The 18,992-nt window shown below is 38.7% G+C and overlaps 1 protein-coding gene across 5 annotated transcripts in view; it reads left to right on the forward strand.

Annotated features, from left to right (window-relative positions):
- Positions 1-483: 483 nt before the first annotated feature.
- The window catches only part of cd2ap (CD2-associated protein), a 54,233-nt gene continuing 35,724 nt past the window's right edge, over positions 484-18,992 (forward strand). For 2 of the 5 annotated variants that reach the window (XM_015024354.1, XM_015024353.1), the window contains exons 1-3: positions 485-956; positions 12,201-12,358; positions 16,740-16,908. In XM_015024354.1, coding sequence (XP_014879840.1) covers positions 953-956; positions 12,201-12,358; positions 16,740-16,908 — 331 coding nt within the window. In that variant the 5' untranslated portion in view covers positions 485-952. Of the gene's footprint in view, positions 957-12,200; positions 12,359-16,739; positions 16,909-18,992 lie in introns of all 5 variants that reach the window. The other 3 variants (XM_015024351.1, XM_015024356.1, XM_015024355.1) reach the window with 2 other exon arrangements.

Below are 18,992 nucleotides of genomic sequence, written 5' to 3' on the forward strand. Positions count from 1 at the left end.
AAATTCAGAAACCCTATGAAAAATTTAAAAAAAATACAGGTTTTAATATTTATAAATCAGTAGCTGTAAAAAAAATTAAATACTATCTACAGCATTGTCTAAGAGATTAAAAGTAGACAATATGAAAAGAAAAAAAAATTCTTGAATGATGGAATAAAATAAAAATAGCCCATTTTGAACAAAATTCAATTGTGGCTGTTTTGGAGTAGATTTGGAAAAATACACCTAGAAACAAGTTTTTTAGTTGCAAAACAACAACAACAAAATCAGCTAAAATTGTTTAATCATAAATTAATACTTATGAGATGCGCTCACCTTAAAATGTGAGTTTTAATTATATTATTATATTTTTGGCATTTTAATTTCAGTAATTTCCAAGATGACCCCCCTTGGTTCCTCCCAATCCATCTCTCCCTCCCCGAAATTATCAAAATCTCACCCACGGCTCCACAGGGCGATTTTGGACAGGTAACTACGTGCACACGAGCCCAGGCACGTACAGTAGGTTCTACTGTACACGCTGAGATGGATGGACAATTGACGAATTCCACTGACTATTCCTCTCGTTGATCTATCCCGCCTGAAACCTCGCGAAGTTTCCGACTGCGCTGAATTTTGGTGGGCAGGCCGGCTGGCAGGCAGGAAAACAGGCGCTGAGTGGAAGCAGCAGGCAGAGAGAGCCGTGTAGAGGCGAGTCCAAGAAAGTTGGAGACTCCGACTCCTGGCTAACTTCCTGCACTGTAATCTTCAAGAGAGAGAACTCAGGAGGACTGGACCGCTTGCTGGGACTAGGACGGATGGATTTAAGGCTCGTTTAGCTTGTTTTTCGGCGGTAATTCGACGCACCTCCTCTCCTCTGTTGCTGGTCGCTCCTACCCACCTGGACAGTAGCGCGTGAGCAGTGGGGAAGATTTCCAACATTTGATTCTGCGGGGCGTTCCGAGAAACAGGAATGGGTGAGTTCACCAGTGATGTGGCGCTTGTGTTTTGACGCTCTGTTTTTTTTTATTTTATTTTATTACTATTATTATTTTCCCTTGGCAGTTTCTAAAAGGCTAGTCGAGCCAGTAGACACATCAGTAAAGCGAGTGCCAGCGTCTTGTAATAATTTTTTATAAGCTTCTGGAAGCCGAGAGAGTTACAGTTAGCAAAGCCCGAAGCTAGCTGGTTAGCCTAGCCAGCTAGTTATGTGGTTCACAGGATAACGCCAGCTTCATCCCTGGATGTTGTGCTTTCAGCGTTTTTGAAAGCAAACTTTCTTTAAACTACTGTCGTTTTGTTTTACTGTATCCTCAAGTGAAACCTTTAAGCTACTAAACACCTCAGAAAAAACCCCTTTTTAGTTCCCACCTCACTTTTCTTGGGCAAGTCCGAAGTTTTGTGGATAACTTGGGGGCGGAGGGGCATCTTAGGCGTCTTATTTGGACTACAACTGTTAACTTCCTCTTTTTGCGTTTGCCTCAAGGCTGTCGGCATGAATAGGTAAATCCACAGGCTCGACATTTAGAGCCACGAGACAGAACCGTATCTGTGATCTGAGAGCACGTCTGGAAGTGGGGATCAGGAGTTAAATGTGAGAAGGATAAACTCATGTTTTTAAACGCATAAAAGCTGTTTATGGTGGATATTTGTGTTTTACAATGACAACCTCAGTATAATCCAGAGGAAATATTTTGATTTGTCTCCGTATTTTGCATCAAGGCCCCCACCCCCACCTGTTGCATACACCTGGGTGTGCAGGCTGTGGTTACTGTGGCCGGGCTCTCAGAGGTGTCTGCTATGTGGTGGAACAGGTTCCTGGTTTGGCTGCATCAAGTTTTCAGTTGCTGGTATGTTCTGAGTCAAAGCAACACTTAAGGATAAAAACAACTAAAAAAAAAAAAAAAAAAATCAGTCAGCTTCAATAAGTGTCGGTTATGCTTCTTATAATGTGCTGGTTTTTGTTTTGGTCTAGCCTGTCTCAGGTAAGCGTGTTGGGTTTAAACATGTTGGAGCTGTCAGTGTGTACTCCCTCTATTTCCTCCAACACGGCTTGCTTGGCTGCATTCCACAAGTAGAATCTTTTCTTCCCCTTATGAAAGTTTACATTTGTTCTTTTTTTTTTAAGCTATGGTTCTTTTTACATTTTTGGACACGTTTCCATGTTGTCATAAAACAACACTCACCCAACCTTAGGATAAATATTAGGATATTATTCCCCAGGCTGGGATTAGTGCTGCATGATATAAGAAGATCTTGTGTTGTCAATTGCGCTAGATGCCTGTTTTCTTATTTCCGCTCCTTATAATTTTGGATGAAACGATTAATCTTATTAATCACGATGAATTTATTATTGAATAATCATTTACTAATTTTATAATCCTTTCCTGCCGTATACAGACTCAAAAACATGCTGTTTACTCACAGAACACCCTCAGAGCAGTAATTAAACCAAAACGCTACAAAAATATATACATTTTGCATTTAAGACAGAAAAGAAATCCCGTTTTTGTCTGTTAATCTACCCAGAACTCAAGTGGCATAGTTTAGTTTTACCTGGTTCATATTATGTAAAAGAAAAAAAATCTCCCATTAAGCACCTTGATGTTTAATTAATAATCTGGTAAAACAAAAAAATAATCAACGGTTCAGCTCTACACTGTATCAATGTTAAGCAGAAAATGTTGAGCTTTTCGCATGTTGATGACAGATTTATTATTTGTGGCATCCTTTGCTACAAACGGTCAAGCGTCACTAAAAGAATGCTTTTGTTACATTTTAGGCAATAAAAATATTATTTTAAAAAGGAATTTAATTATTTGTTCATTTGCATCTTTTAATAAATTTCTATTGTATTAAAAAAAGACTTATGTGGTTAAATGGAAAATGTGTCGGTGTGCAAATTGTCAGAAGAATCGATTACTAAAATAATAGTTGCTGCTCTACTTCTAAAACGTGCTTCAAAAACTCTGAGCATTAACATTTTTAGCAACATTGTTTATGACTATTTTAAGTTTTAGCTGCCTCAGGCTCAGTCCTACTGGCTAAATATCCATCTATAGTGGAATATAATTGCGTTGAAAAGGAGTCTATGAAAGAAAATGTGCTAAAATTTCTCATTTGGAAGATCTAGAACATTTATCACCTAAGAAATCTCCAAAATGTCTCCCTTTCACTGTTTTTTTTGCATCAATTCGACAATTTGCTGACTCGACTTGACTCAGTCTAGTTTCCTTGTTGCTTTGTCTCATGTAAGTTGCATCAACTTTAACTGTCAAGTCCAAACCTTGACATTTGAAAAAGCTATCGCTACAACTTTAACTAAGTTGTCTTTACTGTCTTTAGCAATTATATTAAACTAAACATTTCTAGTTAATAGACATTTAGAAAAAATTGCCCCAATTGATTTCATTATGTTTTTATGTTATTATAGTAAATTGTGATTTGATTCTGTAGTTCAGAATCAAACTATAGGACTGCATACTTTCAAAGAGATACAAGGTGTATTTTTGTATTTTTAGGCACAAATTACTATCATTAGTATTTTTCACTTTGTTCCGCATTAATTTACTTTTACCAGTGACATGAGTGTTGCTGTTTCGAGTTTCGAAGTGCTCTCTGGAGCGTTCCCTTTGTTTTGGTGTTTTCTAACAGACCTCTGAGTCCATCAGAGCAGCAGCTGGTATGTTTCTGCTCACAGGAGAGCCACTGATAAAGTGGCTTTATCGATTTATCTGTCAATATTTACTCACCACTGCTCTACAGACCTGCAGTACATGATGGTCCATTTACTCACCACAGCCTGGGTTTGATGTTGAGTTTATTTATAGGATATGTTTTACAACCTGCAGGATCCTTGCAAGAAATGCTCCATCAAATCATTCTCAACATGATTTAATAATAAAGATACGGATAAAGAACAAAGTGTAATTAGGAGGCAGCTTTGCTTCTGCAACAACAGTAGTACTAAGTCTTTTTTCTATACTTCTTACTTTCCTGCATTGGTTTGTTTTTGTCTTTTTCTTTCAACCCACAATTTTTTTTTCTTAAAAAAATGATCCTACTCACTCGCTTGTGAAGCTATTTCTTTATGCACATTTGTTTAAAATTTCATGCTGGCATGTTGAGGATGTCTAAAAATATTGAACTCATTATGATGCAATACATTCCCCCACACTTGCATTACTAAGTTTGTGTGTGGAGAGAAATTGGTCTGCTGTTTTTTTATTATTATTTTTTGCAGCTTCATGTTCACGCCTGAGCACCGCTGTATGAAGCAGCAGTTTCACACCCTCCCAGTATAAATGATACTGTTTAAATACACGTGGCCTCTGTTGGAACTCCTCAGAAACTCAGCAGGAAATGTGGCGTTAATGGGGCCAAAGAACCTGCCTGATTAAAGGGGCCTAGATGTGTGAAAAGGAGGAGTTTGAGTGTAGTGTGTTTCCAATCTAGTAGTTAGATTTTTCTTTGACCTACTATTTTGTGTGTGTTTTTGTTTTTTCCTCTTTCTTGGACTGTGGGAAAAATCTGTCGTCATAAAATATATCCACTGCCTTATTGTAACAAGAAACCATGTTATCAGTCTTCATAACTGAGACGATACAATATATTAAGTGTAACAGAAATAAAACTTCTTTATTTCCAGTTAGAAAAGTAATAGGAAGTTAATTCTTATTATTAAACTCAAGCCTGTAAATATAGCCTTGCTATACAGTGTACATCACCCATAAACCACCTATACTAGCTTTGCATGACAATATGTAATATGTCAACTGTAGCCTTTTCCAAATCTTCCTCATTAGGGATTTTTGTCCTATTATGAGTGTGACGATATTAGCATGCATTTCCTGTTATGGTTTTTCATTTAGTTAATCGTGAAACCTGGAACCTGTTCCCGTCTGCACTATATATTCTGCTGCACATTGCTATTGTAACAAATGTGTCCAACTGTAATTGAATTGCCCTTTTGAATAAAGTTTACTGAATCTGAACCTCTTATACATTCAATTAGACATTCTCTCTAACTACAACTGTAAAACTCATCATTCATTTCTCTCTATTTTAGCCTCGTAAGTCTATTTTCCTGCTCGTCTCTTCAGGCATCTGTCGTCACTACATGTTGTTGTTGAGCAACTAACATTAAGGGAGTAAGTTTTTGTTTGTAGTCAGCTTGTCAAATTGAAATTGATATGAAACGACAAACAGTTTGTTGGGAACGCTCCCAAACTCCAGTGAAGGAAAACATTTATGGACTGTCTTCACACTTTAGTCTCCAGATATTGAATACTTAATTATATTTTCTAGAGCTGCAGAATACATCACCTTTTAATACATTTTATGCAAAATTGCAAATACAAAGCAGTGCTTTGACTCTATATTTGGTAGATTGATACTTGTAGTGACATGTATTTATATGCACATTTAATTTCCCATTGAGCTCGTTAAAGTATATTTGAATTTTAACTATATTTTGCCTGCCCCTATTATATCCAGTTGGACATGGAGTGCAAGTAATGTCCACGAATGATGCAGAAATTAGTGATTGAGATGCTTAAGATCAGCTGAAATGCACCAATTGGACTTTTACCGGGCCGATGATGATTTCAATTGTTCTTGAAGTCTGACCCACCAATTTAGATTTTGACTGATTGTAGTTCATTTTTATAAAGGCTGTAACATAAAAGAATGTGGTACAGACTTTACAATAACGCAATATCTGTTGCTAGTGTATAACACAATATACCAACGCTAACATTGGTATCGGCTGATAGTCATTTTTTAACATATTTGTATCAACCCGATAAATAAAACTGACACAATATTGAAAATTGATATTTATTTCCATCTTGTTTCTGGAGGTTGGGCATGTGGTATTTCTTTGGTCATGCGACCATGACAGTGATGCAGCAAAGGATTGTGGGTAGTTTAACTGAAGCAGATAAGCAGTGATGGAGACAGCAATGTGGTTGATTTCTTTCAAGATGCCAAAAGGTTAAAGAAGTGTTTATACAATTTTGTTATTGCCCATAAAAACATGTAAATATCGGTTATTAATACTGACCCTAATTTTCACCTGTGTGCATCATGATCTTTTCCTATTGAACATGGAGAACTGGAATGCTCCTCTCTCCCTATCAGCTACCTCATAGATCAGTAGGAAGGAATGTGGTGCTGAGTTTCCTCTTTACTGACTGATCCCAGTGTTTCAGACTGGCTGCCTGGCAGGCTGCTCGTCTGCATGGCCTTGTGTAAACCCCTCTCTCTTATCCTTCTTCCTGACTCTGTCCCCTGCAACTTCCTCCTTTCTGTCATCCACTTACATAAGGTCCTCGCTGTACTTCAGGGTGACCTGGAAGCAGAAGCCTGGGGACAGGAAATGCACTATCATTCCAACCAGTGTGTGCCCAACAAAAGGACAAGTAACAGTTTTCTGCTCTTTGGACAGACAACTACTATGTTCATATGCCACAAATCTGACCTTTATTGAAGAGAAGAAGAAATATGTAGTCTGTTTGCAGTTTAGGCAAACGGACTACCTTGTTACATACACCCAAAACCTTGTGTATGTAACACAGACCACTACTTATAATGTGTGTTCTGTCCCAAGATGACAGAACCTGAGCTGAGTTCAATGCCAAGTGTAAACTCATCTTTACCTGTCTTTCCTGTCACCGTTTCTAGTGTATTAAAAAAAAAAACTTAAACTTAAAAATAAAGAATGCTTAACCTGGTAAGGAGTTATGTAATGCCTGCTAACTTGCCAGACTTATAATACATTGGGCAAGGTTCCCCCAGAAAACCTGATGACCCTGGTGTTATACCATGGGTTTTATTTTAATTTTATTTATTTCGAACATGATAGTAGTATAAAATCACGGAATGCAATGCAAAAGACATATTTTTGTACCACAGTAATCTTAACATGCTCGAAAAGAAGTAGGAAGAAATAAGAAACTTATGAACTCCTATCCCATAAACTCATACAATATTTATTAGCCCTTATTAATAAATCAAATCATTGAAAAATATTAGAACTTACAAAAATTCGGAGGCCTCATATTTTGGAAAGAATAGTGTGTGAGGCCAACGGGCTGCTGCAGGGATGTGCAATTAAAGCCTGGTGGCCTGCCAGGCTTATGATGCACTGAGGATAAGCCTGATGGGGAAAAACCTGGATCAGTGTTGTGAATGAAAATAATTTCATAAAACTTATTTACACAATCACACTCAGTGCTCACACATTCTCCAGTGTACTGTGTGTGTATTTTGTGAGCCGTGCACACTCTACGCAAATTTACTAGAGCGATAAATTTTCTGCACCACTTGTCCATCACGCAAGCATTTCACCTGCCAGTGTTTATTACATTTTATTTATTTATTTTTATTTTGTGTGTAACATTTCCCTTGGTTACAAACTCAGACACTCGGCTGGTCAAGTTATTTAAAGATGGGTGATCGGCCAAAACACTGCAATCGGTGCACCGATGCCTACATATTTTACAGAACATTCTAAAAAAAAAAAACTTAGAATCTTCATTGATCTTGTATGTCCTGTGTCTGTATATATATATATATATATATATATATATATATATATATATCTTCAGTTATATAAATCTTTTTTTATACATCTCCCCCCATCCCTCAATCTTCATCTTGTCCTAATTATACTGCATAGCCTAGTGAAAACCTCATATTCTGTGACTGAAAAAGCAGTCACAAGCTGTTTTTCCTGTTTGCAAAACATACACCAGTGCTGCTCATGTGTTTTTTGAGACGATCCGTTCAGTGAAATGCTGATCTCGGGTCACCGCTCCCACAGAGGAGTGACTCCTTCGCCTTGAGCCGCCTTCCTTCTCCTGTCAGGGTCAGCTGTCGTAGATATGTCAGGAATCCTCACAAGGCCACTCCTAAAGCCAAGGTGTGAAGCCACTCCGCTGTTGGCTTTGAAAACTCCAGACTGGATAAGAAGCAGCTCTGCATCTTGATTTGTGTAGAGATTCCTCACTGACGGGGAAAAATCAGACGCACATGGTTCCCTCTGTGTCGTTCATCCTTCAGTCATTTCCTGTCTCTTCCGAGCTGGATGGGTTCAGAAGAAGATACTTCATAACAGTTTTCATATGACATGCGTCAGGACATGCCTCTTACTGTAATGAAGGCTTTTTTCAGAGATATTATTATAAAAGGAAACAATATATTTAGAAATGTGTGATGAATGACAGTTTTGTCTCGGGTTACAACAAGCTAAATATTTCTCTGTTAACCCTCATTCATCTGATTCCCTACCATAAGGCCAGAGTAAGCGGCCCTCGTAGTCTTTTGTGTTCAGGATAAATGTCCCATTGGAGCCTGCATGGCTGTTCCTCGGACAGCAGCCAACCCTGGATGAATGAAGTCATTCTCCAGCATGCGTGAAGCTAAACACAGCTAGAAGGCCCCGCCATGAGCTGAGGCTGGAAAACTTTCGGTCCAGGTTACGGAGCTCCCACAAACTCTGTTTGAACTACAGGTGCACTGGCCCGTATCTGTCCCGATATCGAGAAAGATTCTCTAGATCGGTGACAATGCTCCAGATCCATACAAGATCTGTTCAGTCTAATTCTGTACTCTGAGGGACATCATGCTTTAATATTTATTTGACATTATATTTAGAGTTCCTAATTACATTTTCTGAACCATTTGAAAGAAGGTTTGTTGGAGTTTAGTTTTACATGTTTGACCAAACTAGTCATCCTGCTGTTTTTGTCAATTTCAGTTCCTCTTTTTTTATTTTACATTGGCTGTTACACTCTGAATTACACTGCATGAGCAAATTAAAGTTGTGTTGTTGTTTTTTGAGCTACTGGTGCATTTAAGTGTCTGTACTGGTGCAAAGTTCTCAAATAAAATTGCAATTCAGTACATTTATGTCTGTGTTAAAAAAAAAAAAGTCAAATCAGCACTATTCTCCTGTGTCGGATCCGTATCGGCCGACACCAGATCCGACACATATCGGAATCCATATCAATAATGCAGAAACATCCTGCATGCTTATTGTTTTATGCAATAAAACAAACTGGATTTGGACAAAATCTGCAAAGAATTAGGGGGCATTATTAGCCACTAATCTGAAACAATCACTTATAATTCTGAACAGAACTGTAAGGATAACCATCATATGTCACATCACTTTTTCTCCCCCTTTCCAAGCTATTCTGAAAATGGTTTCTTAAAGAGTTCATCTGTCAGCTAACCGATGGTGTGTAACTAGACTGTGTTCTACCTTTAATATATTTGAGACCTGCAGGATGCCCTGTGTGCTTCAAAAGCTCAGTTTCCATCTCGTTCGGATCTCTTTTGTCTTCCTGTGCTCACATTAACAGATCCTGTCAAATTACAGCTCACAGCAGTGGCTAAGCAGTTTATTTATATAAAGCCCGGGTGGAGCCGCTTCATGTGTTTAGACTGTCTCACAGGGTGTGAGCCGTGTGTGTCTCCAGATGTTTGTTTGGAGGTTGCAGTGAGTGGCTCGATTAAAAACTCACCTGTGTGGAAGAAAAGAATCGTTTTCAACGCCACAACATCATTCTTTATTGTCTGTGACTATCTTTTAACACTTGGTTCTCATAAATCAGTCCACACAATGTTTTCCAAAAGTCTTAGATATACTCAAGATGGTTCTGCCAAATGTGAAGTGTTCTATTGTTTTTGAAGTGATTAGAGGTTTTCAATTTGGTGAAATTACTTCTTCACTCAGGTCAGGTTAGTGTAGACCTACTGTTTTCCTGTAATGTATGTGGATGAGTTCTCAAAGACGTATGCTGCAGGAAAGAGAAACGAGGCAAGTTAACCTCTGTTACTTAAAATCTTCTGCAAAGACATTTTATTGAGACGGGAGCTTATGTCGACATGTGAGAACTTATTTAAATAAATTTTACTGCAACACTTTTGTTTTGTTGGTTTCTCATGTCTGTTTTGGTAACTCTGATGTTTGTCAGTCCTACCTGTGACCTACTCTTGCACTGTTACATCTCTATAAATTAAAGGTGTTATTAAAAATGTGCTACGGTAATCCAGTTAAAATATAGAGATTAATATCAAAAAAATTTTTACCTTTGATTATGGCTTATAGGTAGTGAAGAAATATTTTTCCCCCCCAAATTGGACTATTAAAACAAATGATTTTTAGTACATAAATACTCCTTGGTTCATGTCATCGTCTACACAGACAGGTGATGGATGTTTCACTGACATTCACTGACATCTGCCACAGGGAGAGTTTGTCACAAATGTTCATTGCTATGATGTAGGGCTGACTATATTTTTCAAGAGCAGTGTTTGTGGTGCTGTGACTGCTTTGTCATGCAGTCACAACCATATAGTTGCCTAAAAAACAACAAAAAAAAGAGTAATAAAATTGCATGAAGCACCAAGTCTTCTCCATTCAGTAGCAACATTCACACTGAAGAGTGTTACCAGTGCCACCTGGTGGTTCTTGGTTGTGATCTGTTGACTTATCGAGAACAATGTTTTCATGTTTTAGCTTCTGAATATTAGCCAGTTCCAGTCATCAGCAAAAAAAATTTTTTAAGTGTCTCTTCAGAAAAACAACTGTCCAAGCTGGTCTGGTGTGACTGGTTGTTCCTGGTCGGCTGTATCGGAGCAGAGATCTGCTCTGAGTTCAGCGCATAGGGGCCAGTTTCTGCTTGGACTTAGGCCCAGGCTGCCGTGGTGTTGGTGCCAGGGTTAGTGATGTCAGAGGGAGGCCCCACACACACACACACACACACACACACACACACACACACACACACACACACACACACACACACACACTCTACTGAAGCTGAGCCAAGTTTAACAGCAGGTAATGTTGTGTTAGTGAATGTGTGTGTGTGTGTGTGTGTGTGTGTGCGTGCGTGCGTGCGTGCGCCTCGCAGGGCTATTGGGAGTATGTTGCCTGTATCTGTGTTTGGTATGAGGCCAGCAGCCAGCTCTCTGCAGAGTGCTGAATAAACAGCCAATCACACGGCCTGCTGTAGGAACTTCATCAAGGCTGTGCGGCGTGTCATGCTACGTGATGCTGTTAATGGTGCATGGAGATTGTTGTCATGTGGTCAGAGGGTCTGTAAAGGAATAATCCAGCATGTTTCTTCTCTACTTGATTTCACATCACAGCAGATGAGAGGATTGATCCAGCAAGGGTTTTGTGTTGCATAGGGATGCACTGATTAAACACACAACAATAAGCAATAAACCAGTTAATTGCATGGTAAATTAAAATGAGCTCCATAATTTTCATTTGCATTGCTTAGTCTTGAAAGAGAATCTTGAAAAGCTGCCATTTTGAAAAACTTGGTATCTTTGCCTGTTTTCTTTCTCTGAGCCCAGTGATAGGTTTTAAAGAGCAAATTTGTTTTGTTGAGACATTATAATCCATTTTATGTATTGCTTTGGTTGTTTTTTATTTTTATTTTTGGATATTTAAAATGTCTTCTTCCAGTCCCAGTATTAAATGAAATTAAAGTTCAGGTGTACTTGTGTTATTCTGCCTTCAATTCTCTGCTGTACTGAAACACTGTCTCTGGTATTTTTACGATTACAAATGATGAGGGTTAACCCTTACTCTCTTGTGTATCCCTTAAATTATTGCACACTTGTATTTTAAAACATGGAATTCAGCAAATAATTTTTGAGAAAACTTTTTTTAGGAAAATCATTTTGCTGGCTTTCTGCTTTCTTCCATAGGAATAATAAATGATGTGTGCTTTGACACTCAGATATTATATAATTTCAACTTTTTTAGTAAGTTGAAGTTATTTAAGTTACTGGAACATCAGTAACTAAAATATTCAAAATTATTACTATTTTGTCCCAAATCAAGCCGACATACCTTTAAAGTATGTCATTCTGTTTAAAGGCATTAGACAGAATGGAAGTGTGTTCTTGCTAGCTTCGTCCTACAATAAGCACACTCAATTTACTCAACCTGCTCTGAGTTCAGCGCATAGGGGCCAGTTTCTGCTTGGACTTAGGCCAAGCACACTTGCATAAAAAATGCAATAGATTTTTTTTTTTTTTTTTTTTTTTTTTTTGTTACAGGAACTATGCAGTACGTTTCCAACCACATTGAAGAATTAATTTTGTGCTCTAGGGGTCTTGATTCACATTTCTTGTTGTTTTGCTTTGCTCATCTTTGTTCTCTTTCTCTCTCTCCCCATCCCTGTCTGGATCAGAGGTCTTAGTGGAGTACGAATACGACGCGCTCCACGATGACGAGCTGACCCTGCGGCCGGGTGACATCATCAAGAATGTGCGCTACATCGAGGAGGAGGGCTGGATGGAGGGGGACCTCAACGGGAAGAGAGGGGTCTTCCCAGACAACTTTGTTAAGGTGGGAGAACACCGATGGGTCTTGTATTGCTTTCTACCTCCAGATCATGTTTTCCTTTGTGCTGCTGACAGGCCGGTTCCTGGGAGGTTGAATTTTTTCAGAGTAGCTCCAGGTGTGGCCTACTGACAGGTTAGGTAGATCACTCAGGTTTTGTTGTGAGGCTACAAAGCAAACAAAAACACAAACATCATGCAGGGGTGGGCAATAATGCCAAACAATATTGCAATGTCTGTTTGTAAATATCTCTAATAATATCACAGACAATATTCCATGTTTTCTGCTTTTTAAATCAAATATGTAACTACACGTTTTTTTCCCCCTACTTTTCTTATAAACAGTCACCAGAATAAAAAAAATCTTTTTTTATAAATACATACAAAATCACACAATACTTTTAGTGCATCAAAGGAAGAAATAAATTACCAAGTGTAAATAAACTACTTATAAACACAAATGAAGCAGGTTTAGTTTTACAAGATGTTTGTCCCTCATTTGTTTTTTTTTTTAAAGAATTCAAACTGTGTAAAACAGAGAATCGTGTTTTTAAGACAAAAAAAGTCTTTCTTTTAAAAAACGCTCAACACCAAAATATGTCGCATCAAAAAAGCTGCATAAAGTGAAAGCTTGTGCTAACTTCCTAATGATCAGATTCTTTGTTCATTTTCATTTCTTCCATCTGTCACAGACATCTCCACTGAAGATGATGATGAATATTTTGGTTTTTAGCTTTCATTTTCCTGCAGCCCCTGCCCCAAAGGCAGGAATTTACACTCTGCACAGCCATGTCTCATACTAAATATAATAAACTCTAACATGATGAACCAACCTTTAATTATTTTACAGTTAAAACAAGCTACAGGAAATCAGCTCTAGTTCTTCAGCTGCTCTGTGCCTTTCAGCCATTTGGTATTGAACAGTTTATGTTATGAGTCAGCGTTTTGCCGTGGGCTGCTCCTCTCATCTTTCCTCATCTCTCCTTCCTGCTCCTTCGATCCTTTAATCCTCAAGGCAAGATAGGTAATCTGCTAAGTGGCCTGCCGCCGCCGGCGGCCCTGGATGCGTAATCCTGTAAGCAGCAAGCAGTTGAACTTTGCCCTCAACAACATGACAGCAGGTTAGCACGCTGTGTTGTCGCAGTGAACGATAAGAGGCAGGAAACATGTGGGAATGGGTCACGGTAAGGCTGCCGGCTGCCGGCTAAATGCTAATATCAGGATTGGAAGGATGGAAATGTGGAATCTGATGTTTGTGTGTGAGGACACAGAGAGCTGGAAGGCTTGAGATTTTATTTACTTACTCACGTCGCTGTCAAGTGTTTGGATTTACGACCATCCGCTTTCCTGTCAGAGTTTAGTTTATCTCAGAGGAGCAAGGCATCGCCGTTGAGTAAATCTGATGGTTTCTGTTCACTTTGTGTTTTTGCCTCTTCATAGTCAAACAGATGTATATGTAGTAGGAATAATTTGACTGAAATTTTTTTGGCTGTTCACACCAGATATTTCCACTTGGTCTAAACTTAGTAAATATATAAATGACTTTGAGAACCTGCTATGTGTAAACAAAGTTAGGGTAATGACTTTTAAGTGTTTTTAGCATAGCTACCTTTTAATATTTCACTTTATTACCCATCAGCTGACACATACACACCCATGGAGATAAATACCCAGAGCTGTATTGTATGCATTCATCCCTCAGGCCCTGTAAGCCATGATGAAATGACTATTTAAACATTTACAAGCGTCTTAATGAAGTTTTTCTTGAGTTTTTAATGAGACCAACACAAAATAGTTCATGATGGTAAAGTAGAATGAGACAAAATAATGCCAACACACTTTATTTGCCCATTCCTGTTGTTTCATTTCGAGGCTTTTAGGCTTAATTTTCCCAACTACATTGGAATTTGTTGGGAAAATTCCGACTTTCCTCAGATTTTACATGGATGTAACAGAATTGCCTACACGAAACCTAAACAGCTTTTCTTTGAGAATGTCATTTCTTTCACATCTCAACTTTTCATAGAAAGGAAAGAAATTCCTGTCTGTCTTAATGACAGTTAATGAAATCAAATCTTTTTTTTTTTTCTTTCCTTGTCACATTTAAATAATTAGCACCCTGCGTGTGTTTAGGGTGTGGTGCCAGCACAAGCTCGTTCTTGTGAGCAGACTACCGCTCTGCTTTCCCAGCTCAAAGTGCAGAGCTGGCGGTTTGTAGCTTTGTGCCTGGAGCTCAGAGCCTCCAGCTCGCCCAGGTCCTCTGCTCTCCGTCTGGAGAGAAACCTGCTAATGCTGGACTCATCTTAATGTTTCCTGTGGTTTCACACTCAGCTGGATTTCCTCTCCACTGGAACTTTCATGTCAGCATTTGTAAACCAGGAAGTAGGCCATGAACGAGGTCACCATGCGCACACACCTATACACACACATTTACAGGATACACAACCTTTACGGATCAGCGCATTTTTTTCTTTCCTTTATTTTTCTGGTTTGTAAATAAAGAAAGAAAAGTTGTGGTAAACCTAATATGTCGTATTTTATGGCTCAGGGTTTTGAGGTGGGCAGTTTGCCCAACAATCTTAAGTTTCAAGTGAGATTCATTGGTTGATGCAGCTTCCTGTCTATGAACTGTTGTACTGAGCAAAACGTTTATCTATTTAATCATTTCTGGATGAACATAAGAAACACACACTTTAGTCCTGTGACCGATTTTTAATCTCTGATTTCTGTAAAACTTTTACCTGCTGTTTGATATTTTATTAGCGTCAGCTGCTACATAGCTACCGTAATGTCCAGACTTTAAGCCACTACTTTATTCACGCACTTTGAACACTATGATTTGGCTACTGAACAGCTTTTCACAAACGTGTTTCCAAAGGATGAGAATATGCTTTGATGAAGGATATTATTCGATGTCACACATACAAAAAAACATAATTCTTTACTTATTTTAGTAAAAGTTTTGATGAGATTTAAAAGTTAATTTCTCATTTTTAGATAGCTTCACTGCACAGTTTCGTCTAGCTTATGGAAAAACATCATCTGCCAAATAAACAGTAAACTAACCAATTAAATTTTTGCTTAGGGTGTGTGTAATTTTTTTTCTCCATACATTTGTTAATAATAAATGATGGAGGGGATAAAAAAAGTCAATTATAATAAAAAAATTTTCTCACAAACTAAAAAGGAAAACCTCGAAAGTACATTCAACATCATCATCTACGCCCTATAGACAAGTGTAGCCTGTGTGTGTAAAATTAATTTTCTTTTCAAAGTTAATGGTCGTAGCTCAGTAGTCATAATAGAAATTGCAGCAAGTTGCTGCTTGTTCTCACATAAGATGCAAAGCAGAACTACATTTAACACCTGAGGTGTCTGATGTTTGCTATATCTGAGCTGCTAATTTTTTATTGTAAATTGAAGTAACTGGAAATGGATTTATTGGTACTTTTACTTTCAGACTGTAAGACTAAGCCTACTATTACATTACAACTAGAATTCTGTTCAATGTAGCGGTCGCCATTTCTTCCCTCCTAAGTTAATATGTGAAGCTTGCAAGAAATGGAGGGAAGCTAAAGCGAAGCGACTGAGCTGGAGTATAAATCTGCAATTCAAAGATTGTTCCTCATAGATTCCACGTTGCCAACTTAGTGGCTTGTCAACAGTGTCTAATAATTTCCGATCTTCCTGCTTACTCAGATCTTCTCCACTGTATCACTCCACCCAAACGTTACCCTGACTTCAGGCTGAATAATGTAACATCTGACTTTGTTGCTCCTGCAACCGCAAAGATCATTATCTGTGATGCACACTGCAGTTTTATATAGGATGGAGATTTAACTTTATTAAGTGACTTTTGGTCATTAATACAGAGATATGACAGCAGCACCTGTTTCCCTGGTTTGACCACATGTCTCTGAGCTGGGTTGGGAAACCCTGATTCCATTCCTGATTCTCTGTACGATTTGGACTTTTTGTTCGGGAGTTTCCCAGAATCGGCCTCTTTGGCAGCTGCTTTACAGCCAGACTCCCTGACTTGGCTGGAATCAGCAGCAGGCCAGGCGCTCCATTTAGACACGAGCGTCTTGAAAGTTTTACGATGTCGCGCCTGCAGAGCGGCTGCAGCAGGTCGCATTTCGCTTCTCCTCACCAGGCCTGGTTTACACGTCCTCTTTCTATGGAAGCCAGTTGATGCGTCTGTGCACAGTTCCTGTATGGAACGCTCCCCCTGACCACATTCAGCAGTGATCTGGATGACCACAGCCTGTTTTTGATGCATTCATTTGCATTGTAGAGAAAACTGCAGATTTTTTCCCCCCCAATATATGGGAAATGTTACTTGAAGTTAAAAGTGTTAGACATTTATTTTTCATGTTCTTTTTCCTTAGGAGCTGAAAAAGGACCCCAAAGAGGTCAAGGAAACCAGAAATGAGCCAAAGGAGGAGCCCGGCCAGCCTCAGGGCAGAGAGAGCAGTGTGGCCAACCTGGTCAAGAGGATAAGTGTCATCGGCATCCCCACCGGGGGATTCCAGCCCATGCCCCCCGCAGCATCAAAGAGTAAGAGACGGGATTTCTCCTTCCACAACATTCCCATTCAGTTCTAGTCAAATCCATTTTAACAGCTGCAGTTATGCAATATTAAGTTATTGACCAATATAAAATAGCAATTGCCTTGCTTAGTCGTCTCTTGCATCTTAACAGTAACTAAACTGTTTATAGATTTATATCAAGAGTGAAGACATATTTTTCATATCAAAACATCAGCAATTTTATCAGCTTTATATTAAGCCATATTTATAGAAATCGGGAAAGGAATAAGGGCGCTACCATCATTTTTGTGACGGATTCTTGTAATGATGTAGCAATGGCGCATACATTAGCGTCGCTAACATTAGCCGCTAAAAGGCGATGTTTAAACCATTAATTGTATATCAATGGGGAGATTCTACAACCGCTAAAATCTGACACCACTCTGTTTTTGTTGGCATTTTGTGAAGAAGGAAGTTGTCTTCTTCAGAGGTTTTATGTCGATTTCTTCAGTAGTTCTTGGTGCAGCGTCACCACGGGTGACGGGGGGACAGGTTTTTCAGTGAGTTTGGATCGTTTGACACAGTGCAGTGAGACTTCGAACCACAGCAGCTGAAAATGCAACAAATGTTACAATTTTGGTCCCCAATCCAACCCAGTCTACCTGACTATCAGGTGTGAAAACACCTCAGTGGTGAACAGTACAGCCAGGTTGTGATTAATAAACAACCCTGGTCATGTTGTTGCTCCTTCTGTTTCAGCTGAACTTAACAAACTGTCTGCTCTCTTTTTTTTTCTCTCTCATCCATACGCATTTACTTTGCTTTTAAATATTAATCATTATGATTACTACTGATATAATAAACTTCACCTTAGTATTGTCATTGTAGGATTTTACCAGCCAGCTCACCTTAATGCTGGGTCTTTTTATGTTTCCAATCTTGTCAAAAATTTTGATTGTGCTAGTTAGTTCTGTTAAGGAAGCTACTGCAATGTGATAAAGGAGTCATGTTTACATGACAAATATGTGCAAAACTTTTTCAGTAAACTGCTAAAATACAAACCCCTCCCCCCCACAATTTCACACACAATTTCACACGTCGTCATCTTATTGAGGCGTTACAGTGACAAACCCCACCTACTTGGGAGCGGTTGCATATACTGTTTCAGGGAAATTGTAAATGATATTTATTCAAAGACCAGTCACATGAAAAGTGGACAGTGATTTTTTTTTTAAAGGGTATTGAAAAGATAGCATGGCTAAGTAATTAATTCCAGTCGAATTATGTAAGTTTGAACCCGAGAACATCTCTTGTCTTTATCTCATTAATTAAATTTGACCTCATGGTGTTCTGTTGGTGTGTGTGAGCTTGCATGTTCAGTCATGCTTCCAGCTGTGTGTGTGAGCTGCATACCTTCAATGAGTCCAGTCTTGCTCAGTAATACCATAACGGATACAGTTTGTGTCTGGTGCTCTTACTGCTGTCTAAGAGTTTCTGTTCTCAGAGAGCGCTCAGCTTATCAAAGCTGAAAACGTGAAGTGAAACCTGAACTTCTCAAGCTAAATGCTAAATCTGTTATTTACCGTCACGAAGTGATGAGCGTCTTAAAGCAAGCGCTGTACCTCATAGAGCAGAATGTTCCTGTTGTTGGAAGTGTGAAAGGAAGAAAGATCTGATCTGTCTCCTGCTTAGAATGACAGGGATTTCAGCTGGATTCTCTGTTTATTATGTGGCTAAAATGGCAATTATGTTGTTTTTCCTGTAAGATAAGAGTTTTAACAGGCAAATATCTGATCTGCCTGGAAACCTTTGCTGTTAGAGATACATCGGTTAGAATTTAGTGACCAGGTTTGGATCTCTGGGCTTTGTAAAGTTCTGACTCGGTTGCAGACTGCATAATAAAAAGCATTGCTATGATGACGTGCTGAAGGCGGAATGTCAAAAAGAGCAGGAGCTTCTTAAAGAGACAGAAGGCCATTTTCAAGGTGTCAAATTGCAAAGTAAATTTTTTTAAATTATGTTTGGTATATGCAACTGAAGGTAACATTGTTACTTGATTGTGTTATAGAATGGTACTGTGTGCCTCTAAAATACACATTAAAACAAGGATAT

Source organism: Poecilia latipinna, unplaced genomic scaffold (genome assembly GCF_001443285.1).
Source record: "Poecilia latipinna isolate Pla-1442-1.1 unplaced genomic scaffold, P_latipinna-1.0 Scaffold3625, whole genome shotgun sequence".
Taxonomy (NCBI): domain Eukaryota; kingdom Metazoa; phylum Chordata; class Actinopteri; order Cyprinodontiformes; family Poeciliidae; genus Poecilia; species Poecilia latipinna.